At 43.1% G+C, this 11,286-nt stretch overlaps 1 protein-coding gene across 1 annotated transcript in view; it reads right to left on the bottom strand.

Annotated features, from left to right (window-relative positions):
* Positions 1-9,873: 9,873 nt before the first annotated feature.
* Positions 9,874-11,286, bottom strand: part of LOC110310052 (alpha-1B-glycoprotein-like) — a 3,605-nt gene continuing 2,192 nt past the window's right edge. The window contains 3 exon segments of the mRNA XM_021182770.1: positions 9,874-10,029; positions 10,673-10,725; positions 10,872-11,189. Coding sequence (XP_021038429.1) covers positions 9,874-10,029; positions 10,673-10,725; positions 10,872-11,189 — 527 coding nt within the window.

The raw sequence follows: 11,286 nt of genomic DNA, 5'->3' as shown, positions 1-11,286 counted from the left end.
TATGCTTTTAGAACCGGGTCTAGCTTTTCTGGTGTGTTGGGGTGCCCTGGACTGGGCGAAGTTGGAGTGCTGGGTTCTGATGATGGTGAGTGGTCTTGGTTTCTGTTAGTAAGATTCTTACGTTTACCTTTCACCATCTGGTAATCTCTGGGATTAGTTGTTATTGTTGTCACTGTTTAAAGATTGGAGCAGACTCTGTGTTCCACTCACCAGAAGTCTTAAGATCCTGTGGTGGGTGTTGTGTGTAGCTCTCGGGTGTCAGCAGACCCTGTGCTCTAGCTACCCAGGTGCTGGTCAGACCTGAAGAGGCTTGTGGCCCTACTCAGGCCGGTTTTCTGCTTCCCTAACTAATGCAGTCTCATTAACCTAGCTACCCCGGTGCTGGTCTCGTTAGTGACTCTTCTTATTGTTCAATCAAATATCTAATGAGAAGCAACTCTTAATATTGGTGTGGCTCAAAGGTTAGCCTATCATGGAAGAGGAGGAAAGAGGTTCCCATCTGTGACTGCAAAGAGTGAGGGTGCTCACTTGCATCTGGACAGATTGGGAAAAAGAAACAGGACAGGAAATAGCATTAGTATGTAAATCTCAAGATCTGTTTTACCTAGACTCAGCTCCTCCAGCTTGGATCCACTGCTGAAATCTTCCACAAGCTTCTAAGTCAGCATTGGGAACCAAGTTTATAAGTGTGTGTGGGGCATTTTACATGTAACACAGGACAGTAATTTTGTACTCTGCACAACTTGATTGGTGGAACTGGTCAAGAAGGGAGACAGGAATAAAAAAAGTCAACTGTTGATTCAATTTATTTCCAAGTTCTGGCAAAGGACTCTTGGGTAGATGACAGTGGGGACACATAGCAAGTAAATTGCCACTTTGCAGATCAGATCGAATGGAAGAAGCAAGAACTGTAAAAATGACCTCAGTGTGTAGTTTTTAGAGTAGAAAAAGAGATCAGTGCTTAAAAACCCACTTTCCAATGCACTATTATTCCAAAGAAAGACTAGGCAATCGCTTGGGAAACCTTGGAAACAAAGGCCCATATGCTCATATCCACATGTTCTCATACAACCACACATAAACAACCACAGAAGCATAAGAAGTTTTTGTAGTCATGAAATCTTTAATTTTGACATGAATGCTATGTTACATCTCATCCCTTACAGAAAAGGCTGGAGAACAGCCATTATGAAATTTTCCTGTATTGCATTCTTAGCTGTCTCAGAGAGCCTGTCCAGGGTACTTACTTACCAGAGCTGAGCAATGTTCACTTTCATGGTGTTCCAAGACTCATCCCAGTTTTAACAATGGTAACGGTCAAAAGGAAATTCCTGCTCAGCTGATTGTTGTTCTTCATTCTCCTCTCTCATCTCTGTGAGTCACACAGGCTTGAGATTCCAGTCAGCTGAAGGAGCCTTAAAGTACATGCAGGCCATCCCCGCTGTCCCCACAGGGGAAATTACTGTCCAGCAGGGAAGTGATTGGTTCTAGGTCACATGGCCACTTACATGCAGAAATCTGGACATCGGTCACAGTTTACTCCTCTCTGATTCTCTCCTCTCTCCTTGCCTCGCTGCCTATTCTGGAAGAGAAAGTTGCTGTAGGTTCAAGGAACCCATGCTCATGTTTGAATATTAAAATTTAATATTGTAATTTTGGCCTATATCCAAACTGAATTTAAAAGGTGCATCTGTTGCAAAACATTAAATAATGCATTTCTGGCTTCAGTGAGCATGCCTCTGAATAATTTGTACCCACAGAGCTATTTGTGGAAGCAGGGCTGGTACAGGCAGAAAGCAAGTCAGCTTCATAGAACCCACATCCTGAACCTGACTTCTCTTCCATCTGCCTTTGAACCTCATGCTTCTACACTGACTACTCCAAATCCCCTGTGCTCCTAAGAGCATCTTTCTATCACCCAAACTGACATTTATGTGTCCTCTTGAGTTGATAGGATTTCCATAGTAAAATGCCATCAAACGCAAGACTCAAATAATAGTTTATTCTTTCTCTCAGTATCCTGGGGGTTGGAAGCTGAAGATCAATGATTATTTCCATTGGAGAGTCTAGAGGAAATGTCTGACTAGCACTCTCTTCTTACCCTGTAGTGACCAGGGTAAGAAGTCCTCTCTGTGTTTTACAACATTGTCTTATCACAGTCCATGTCTGGGTCCATGTTTCCTATTCTAAAAGGAACACTGATTTTATGAGGTTTGAGTCCACACAATAATTTCATTTTTATTTTACTGATTCTGTACTGACTTCATCACTCACTGAGCTCATGTGGTGAGACCCTGAGGTCCATCCTTAAGCTCTGAGGTAGTGGCGAGATACTCATGTCCCTGCAGGAGCAGAAGAGAATACACAAGTTGATCCTCTCTGCTCTTCACTTACTACTGCCCATCTTCATTATCCGGGGCACAGAAAAATATCTGATTGCACTTCTTCTGAAATAGCAGAAGTCACACGTGCATGTTTCAGAGCTGGGATGATAGCATACAGGGTTGCTCACCATTCTAGAGGTGATGTTACCTGGGAGAATAGATTCAATAAATGAGGTGGACTAATGTCTCACACCATATCCAACTTTAGTCAGAGCATCAGTTTTCACTCTGGGGGTTAGGAGAGCCATGTCATAAAGTGTATAACCACAAGGGCAAGCTGTACCTGGCAGACAAGCTGTGCATGGCAAAAGCATGGTTTCTCACAAAGGCACATAAACAAATAACAACAACCAGTTTAATGAATAGTCTGGAGCAAACTCACTACACCTGGAAAGGGCACGAAAACACGTTCTGAGAACAGTTCCATAATTTTGAGGAAACTGAGGCACAAGACTCTCATCTTTTCTTGGAGTTTCGTCACAAGCATTCAGAATTCTCTTCACACAACTCCGTTCTTGGACCATGTTTCAACAGAGAATAAATGATATGATTCAACAAACAGCTAAGACTTGGAGAATCTTAGGACATGCTCCTTCCCTTACCCACAAAGAAAGTTTTAGAGATTCAGCCCTGTGAAAACAGCCCAAAGCCCATCCCCCACCCCACCCCCGCCCCGCATCTCTCCTTGAAAACTTATAAATAAGTGTGTTGTTTTTCTTATGAATATAATACATATCTCCTATCACAAAATGTAATAGAAAAGTTTTGCATAGGGCTGTACATAGGGGGTACATTGCATAGGGGGTACAACTCAAAGAGAGAGAGAGAGAGAGAGAGAGAGAGAGAGAGAGAGAGAGCACAAAGACCCTTGGTTCCATCACCAAAGTTATCAACTATGAATTATTCAAATTCCTGCACTAGGACATGCAATAGTGTACATTATTTGGGAATGTTATCCTCTACCTTATTCTGTGAAATTTGTCATCATTGTGCTTTTGTTTGTGTGCTTGCTTTTGTCCTTCATAGACGGAAGCATATTATATGTATTATTTCCTCGCTTTCCTTGTGCTCACCCACAGCCTGCTCTCAGAGTTCTGCTCATACTAGGAAATGGATTTATTCAAGGTACATAAACCAGCCAGAGGCTTCTTATTCTACCTCTATTGCCACAGAATCAGTTACTTAACTATTGAAGGAAAATCTTGTCTTATCAGGATGTGCCAAAGTTGGAAAAGAGAAAATAGCAGTTCTAGAAAGCAGAACAAAGCCCGCATCCTGAACAGGGGTCTAAGGAGGACTTAGGCTTGGAGGAGGACTGTCTGAACATAACACAGAGCATTGGTCTTAGGAAGGGAAAACCCAGCCATCTACATCATGAGTACACAGGAGCTTCCCACACAAAAATGGCTGTGGAGATCAAGTCTGCCTTCAGTAAGGAACTGCCTTCCCATTCTGCCTGCACTTCTACCATTGTTGACCTGTGTGGCACAGGGCTGGGAACATGTGTCCAGGAGATTGGTCCAGGAGCTACAGTTGGTTTTAGTGTACCAATATTAGCAAATCAGTCGGTGTTTCAGGCTGAGCTTCTGAAATCTGTAAAGAAGGGGGTTAGAAAATGCATATGATCTTTCTCATAGTCTAATAAAAGAGTTTAGAGTCTCCTAAATGAGACAAGTAATGGAATGAAGGAAGAGTTCCAACACAGGATAAGGGGTCGTAAGCACAGATCAGGGGCATAACCAAACTGTATTAAGCATTTTCTTCCACCTCGCTTATAATCCCATCACTCATGTTTACCTTTCAGCGTCCTGTCAAATTACCATTCAGATCAACTGACTAATTCAGTCTGAAAAGGGAATGGAAAATCTCCATGTCATCCAATGCACTTTACATTGATGGATGAGGCTGTAGTTGTAGGGAGAGTTAGGCAGCAAAATCTGGCTCTTTCAAACTAATTACAGCATATCTGATTTATTTCCTGCCTTAATGTTCTTTATTTTGTATTTATTCAAAATATAAAATTACTCACTGAGTTGTGAGATTAATGGATTTTTTCTCTTTTAGCAACAGATCATTTGTGGGCTCAGGTTATAAACAAGAGGTTAGAATCTCTAATGCAAGAAAACCCTGTTCATACAGAAGGTCCCCTGAGATTGACTGAGTTACATTTTTTTTTTTTTGCCAGTTAGAGACATTAATGTCTAATTATTCACTGGCTGTTCTATTAGAGGCGTTTGATTTTAGGAAAATGTAATGGTTTGTTTTAGCACCTTATTTCAGGAAAACTGCTCATCAGTAAGGTGGAATTGTCAACATCAGGCGATTGTGTGACTGGCTGTACATTTAATTGGTTTTGTGATTAATTTGTTTAACAAATATTTGTTGTCCACTTATGCTCTATAATGTTTGTGAGCATTCAGGTTTTTAGGTGCAGCCAGGGTCTGGGTCTGGGAGCAGGAGTATAGAGTTGGGAAGAAACTCACCCCCAAGGAGGGTTTGTTCTGGACATGGAGCATTTTAATTTGTTTATTATTTATGCACGGATCCAACATCCACTGCAGCTGCAGGTCACAGCAGTGTTCTATACAATGTGTGTGTGAGTGGTGTCCACTCATCCATTTACTAGCAATGCCAACCACCAAACAATCCCCTTTGAAGTACCACCCTTCTACTCAACTGTGCAGTATAGACTGATAGAGGAAAATAGTGAGTCTTTCTGCAACGTGCTTACAGAGCCGTAGCTTGATTTACTATCTGGGTTTTGTCCAGTTTTAATTAGGCTATAGGTTACCCTAAAGCTGTTTATTTTGGAACATGTTTATTTTGGAACATGTTACCTAACTTCTCAGTGCATTGGTGCCCAGTGAGAAAAAAAAAAAAGGAAGAGACCCTGCAGATATTTCCAACAAAGCGAGATTTAATGCTGAGAAGTAGTCAAAATGCTTGGATAGAGATACAGAAGTGAAAGAGAGATGGAGGCCTTTCTGTCTATGCCAGGGAGCATGGCTCAGCATTTAGGAGAGGCATAGGAGACTTATGATGTTGAACTATTGGAGGGAGGAGGTGCTGCTTCTGCTTGTTCTGCTTCTGCTGCTCTCAGGTGGTCCATGCAGTAGCATACACCAGACCATCAGCTTTAACTCCTACCACTGCAGAAGGTATCAAAAGAAGCTGGAAATGAGCAACGAAGAAAAAAACCCAATTCTCCCATCCTAGGACTTCTGGTGTCTTCACAATGCCTCCCATATGCAGAGCCCCAGAGATGGCAGCTGAGACAGGATTCTGGGACACACAACTCAACGGATTCTATATACTTCCGTGGAATAAGGGAGAACATTGGTGGGCAGGAGTGAACCTGTCAGTTAACAGATAATGACCAGCAAATGAGTCAAGTTAATAAAGGTATCAATTGCTGACACATAGTAAGCAGTTGGTATTAGCTATCATTACCCTAATGATTCCCAGGAATCAGGGAAGAGTGGGTAGCAGGGTGGTGACAGAGTTAGATTTGTGTTTGAGGAAATTCAGTGACGACCATGGGAGAGACTAAGCATGACTGACTATTTGAGTGGCAGTGTGCTCCTACAGAGTGGATGGTCTATCTCTCCAGCGGCAATAGAGATGAGGATGTTCTTTAAATAGAATTATCAAGAGCAACTGATTTATAGAACTGATGAAAGGAGAAAATTCAGGGATAATTCCTAAGTTTGGGTATGGGTGATTGGATAGTGCCACTATTATTTATAATTACACCACCAGGGAAAGGATGAAGGGTGTCATGTTATCTATTGACTCCCAATAAGTAGGATGTGCTTGGAATACTGTACTTATGATTGAATAGTACTTGGGAACAAATCATTCAGTTATCTTTCTTCATTAAGAAGATTGAAACTCCCAGATTCTCAGGGAACTATGGCCAGGTTCCACGCGTGCTTTGCTTTTCTTGGTTGTAAAGGGGCTGATGAACATCTCTTCTGAACTTGGACAAAAGTTGTGTGGATTTTGCTGGAAGACACATAGAAATGCCCACTCACTCCAGATTGGACACCAGATAATCTCAGCTATTACTCCCTCCAAGTCTGGCTTTTGAACCCGTGAGTGTGTGGGCTTATTGGAAGGAGCGTGGGTAAGGGATTCTTCTAGGCACATGAGTGACTCAGTCAGTGTTGTGTCGAACTTCAGATGGTGACAACATGTGGAATCAGCACTATCACGTGAGTCCCAGTTCCATTGACCTCCAATTTTGTCTGGCACTGCCCATGCAGTGGGAACAGGAATGGTAGCTGGCCTCTCTGGTGGGGAACTGATGACTTTCTGTCCTGCAACAGAATGTTAATAGGGCCTGATCGTGTGATATTTTGAGTGTCTCACTGATACATTTTAAGCTCCTATTTCAAGCAGTAGTGGTCATGCCATGACCAGAGGATGGAGGTTTATTCTGCCAGCCATTTCTTCAATGTTGTTGTATCTCAACATTGTTCCATGTTCAGCACAAGTTTTTTTGTTTTTTGTTTTTTGTTTTGTTTTTGTTTTTACAGGAACTATATTCACACATCGGCATTGTTTTTTTTGTGCTCTGAGTATTTACCTTTATTCTGTGAATTCTCTTCTGATCTGTCCTTCATAGTTGACACTGCCCTGCTATATAGGTCAGGAAATTGTGTTTTATTAGCATTCCTAGACTTTTCTTGGCAAAATACATTGAGTAAAAGGGTATGGAGTTAAGGAGCTGAGTCCCACATCGTATCTTGGCATAAAGGCTTGATGCTATGTTCCAGGGAAAGAGATAAAACTGATTCCAACCATCAAACTAGCTTAGTAAACTCTGTGACTTCCTGGTCCTGTTGCTTGGGTCTCTTGTTAGAATGAAAATGACAGAGTGGGCCTTGTTGAATTGTTACGTCCTTGGATAGCTGTACTTATATGCAAAGACAGACTTGGTTAAGGGTTAAATTCTCACCAGAGCTTACTGGCCTCTTCTCATCCAAGATGACTGTAGGAAACAATAATGAAGCCTTGCTCTGCATCAGATGCTGTGGGAGACAAGCTTCCCCTCAGCCCTAGTTCAGAAATAGAGCTCTTCTCTGACACATTCAGTCATTTCTTTTCCATGATTTGGAACAGAATTAATTAACTTGACCAAGCCCTGGGACTATCCTAAGTATTATTAATGATAGAATTAGCTGTTCTTTTTTCAGGGTATAGGTATTTCCTTATTCTCCTGGCACCTCCTAAGGATGAACCGCATTCCTTGTATTCTGCTTGCAATAAGCTCTGGTCAGTGCAGGAAATCTCTGTAAGACATAGAAGAAATCCATGAGAATTCAGCTTCTGTGATGTCCAGGGAAAAGGTTATGTTCTTTCCCATTAACTGTTAAATAATTTCACCCTAATTGCAGCCACATAAAGTTGATAACGTCCATGTTGTACAGATGAAAAAGGAAGACCAACGAATTATTCCATCAAAGGACAATAAGCAAAGGATTCAGAAATCATCTCAAGTTTGTTCCACTTTCAAATCATGGATGCTCATCACATACCACACTCATGCTTTCTATGAACACCATGGCGGCAAACCTGCTTTATGGTAAGGCTATCCCATCTGTATGTTTTCCCAGTTCCACACTAAGACTTACTTCCTCTATGAATCTCTATATTTGGGGTTTGACCCTGTGCAGAACATTCCATAGCTGTCCCGCTCTGTGTCTTCTTGTTTTTAATTCTTCACAGAAGCACTGGGCACAGTGGCACATGACTATAATCTCAGTGATTTGGATGCTGTGGCAGGATAATTAGGCACGTCATGTGTTCAAAGCTAGCTGGAGATGTGAGATCCTGTCTCAAGACACAAACAAAAAGTCATCCCTGGGATCCCTTGTGCCTGGGTTCACAGGGCAAATTAGAGACAGGCTGAGTTAATGATTAAGAGACTGGGGTTGATACATATTGAAATGAAAAACAGCTCTGCCGTTTGTTAACGCATTTTGAGAGATGTGTTTAGTGTTCACTAGATTGGGAATAGTGAGATCATGTTAAATCATTGCTATTTTTCTAGAATTCCTGTTTTCTCCTTCATATCTCCAGCCATATCCAGGGGTCAACAACTCCTCCTCACTGTAGGAACAGTCAGATTGCAGAGGCATCTTTCTGATTTATTGAGTGACTTTGTTATGGACTTGGAGTATTAACTCAGGTTGTCATGCTTGTAAACAAAGAAAGAGCTTTGACTTACTACCACTTGCCCCACCCTAGACTGTTTAAGAACAGGGACCACATATTGCTCATCTTTGCCATCACCACTAACCAAATTGAGCTCTGGATTATTCTGAACTTCCAGTTAGAGTTCGCTGGGGGAAAAGATAAATGAATAAAACAATTCCTCAGGTTTGGAGCGTGAGTCAGTATTTTAACAGTCAGTATTTTAACATCCAAGTAAGAGGTGTAAGAAGGAAAGGCCCTCTGAACAGGCGCTGCAGGATCAGTGGCCACAGGGAGACATAGCGTATTTCTGAGTTTATTATGGGGACCAGAAGCTTTGGGGGGTTGGTGGGGTACACAGCAAAGAGGCAGGGTGGTTTTGAGCTGAGGGTCCTGGCTCTGCCACAGGGATCAATTCTTCAGACCTCAGTCTCAGGCTCCACTGAGGCCTGAAGGGAAAAAAAAAAAAGATTGGTTCAGCTCTGAAGATGTTTTGCTGTTTTGTTTTGTTTTTTTTTTTTTGTTTGTTTGTTTTTTTGTTTTTTTTTCTAGTTGGGTCATTTCAGACAATGCATTGATTTGGAGACACCCTGATGCTAACCACCAGAGCAAAACTGTAAACAATAAAAACACAGCCAGAGCACTTAATGTATTGTTTTCTAACCTACTGCTAGTGTAGAGACAGCCTCTTCCATGCTAAGATAGGCTTGGTTAGAGGATCAAGCTGGATGTCCACACCTGCTGGAAGGGGAAGAAGTACTTGTGAACTATGAGACAGCCAGACACAGGAGGGCAAGAGAAGGGGATCTTGAGAGGTGTGGCGAAAAGAGCAGGCCTTCACTCTTCTGTCTTTAGAATCCGATCCTGACTTGCTTCTCTTTAAAGACACAGGATCCCAGTCCTGAAAGCACAGCCTCTCCCAACTGAAACTTCCCCAGACCCACAAATGGAAGGCATGCTTTAAACAAACTCTTGTTTGATCTTTATTAAGTGGAGGAAGTTTGAGGGAAACACATCTTGCAGCAGGAAGAATAGGAGTTCTGCCCGTCTGTCTTCTGCTCTTTCCAAGAACAATGTTTGGTCCTGTGTCTGCAGCTACATCAGTTTCCCAGGCAAAGTAGTAGGTGACTTGACTTCAGCAAACTGCCACAGGGCCTTTGAATACCAGGCTAGATCACACAATTAACCGAATGCATAGTCCAACAAAGATCAAGAGGCAAAACCCAACCACTGCCATACCTTCCACTAGGAGCTCCATGGAGTTGCTGGGCTCTGAGTGGACAGGCTCAGGCTACCAGGAGGTATAATGGCAGGTATAGTTCCCTGTATGTTCGGGACCCACAAAATGCAGCTCCAGTTTACTATAGGAGTTCAGTACTCGTAGGATCCTGTGGGGCACAAATTTGCCATCATGCAGCAGCTCCATGATAACCCCAGGTATATCACTCTGACAGCATAGAGCAACATCATAACTAGCATGCACTTTACCCGTTCATAGAGCTTGGAGCTTTGGTGTTGGGGGTGGACTTAGTGCAGTGTGAGGGATAGTACTCAGTTTGGGGCACTTCCTATAAGGCCCTATGGTGAGCTTACTCCTTTTGCACTACATACTAGGAATCTGGCAGCTCTCTCTGTTGCCTTGCTCCTTGCGTATCTATCTAATGATGTCTGTATCTTCTCTAGGTGTGCAACTCCCCAGCATCACAAGGGCTATGAATCTCCCAGACTTTGACCTGTTCCAGGGATTCCCTGGCTCCCCAGAGAGGCGAAGAGACCTTTTAGGAAACTGCTTCTGGCAGAAGCACAGTTCAAAGGTCTGAGGTCCGAATTAAGCCTGGCTGGAGGCCCCGCATGGTCTCTGCTTGGATGACCTCTGACTCAGGGAGACCTTGGTGAAGAGATCGGAGGAACAAATAGACCCCAGGAACTCAAGGGCTCTATAAGGTTACAAATTAGCTCCAGCCTGTGGAGACAGTCACAGCCCAGACTAGGCAGTCACTGATGTAAGTGGTGCTAATACACATGCATCACAGATGAGTGTACCTGAACACTAAAATCTTGAATCCTAACACTCCTGCACATTGTTTTACCTGACCACGGCCAGTTTTGACTCTGGGAAACATACCAGAGTCCCATGCCTTGCCTGGAGGAGGATTCTTCAAGAACCACTAAGTCCAATATCTCATTAAGGCACAACCCAAAAAGAATCACAGGATCACAGCACAGAACCTCTGCCCCCTTATCTAGCACCCCACTGGGTTGCTAGCCACGTGGCTTTGCTCAGCTCACCGTCCACCATCAGAGGCACAAGGTTGCTGGGAGCAGATCCCGAGAAGGGTGGTTTCAGTTCAGTATAGATGCAGCTGTAGCTGGCAGAATCTGTGGCTGAGAGGTTTTGCAGCTGGAAGACAGTTTCATGACCAGAAGACTTCAGTATCTGGATCAGGCTGCGCTCATACAAGTCTTCGGTATGCAGGCCAAAGCGCAGGCCAGACTCAAAGCGTAGGCCAGCCTTGGGTGCGGTACATCGAAACTTCACTGTCGAACCCGGCTCAAAGCTCTGATTCGTCGATGGCTCTGCAGTCAACACTGGTGCTGGTAGTCTTTCTGCGGAGGATCAGACACATTGTACTCAGTCTGAAGGCATGGCAAGATACCCATGAGTGATCCAGCCTGTGCTTTGACGAATTCTTTTGTCTAAAAC

Source organism: Mus caroli, chromosome 15 (genome assembly GCF_900094665.2).
Source record: "Mus caroli chromosome 15, CAROLI_EIJ_v1.1, whole genome shotgun sequence".
Classification (NCBI taxonomy): domain Eukaryota; kingdom Metazoa; phylum Chordata; class Mammalia; order Rodentia; family Muridae; genus Mus; species Mus caroli.
This window is presented reverse-complemented; position numbering and strand designations above follow the sequence as displayed.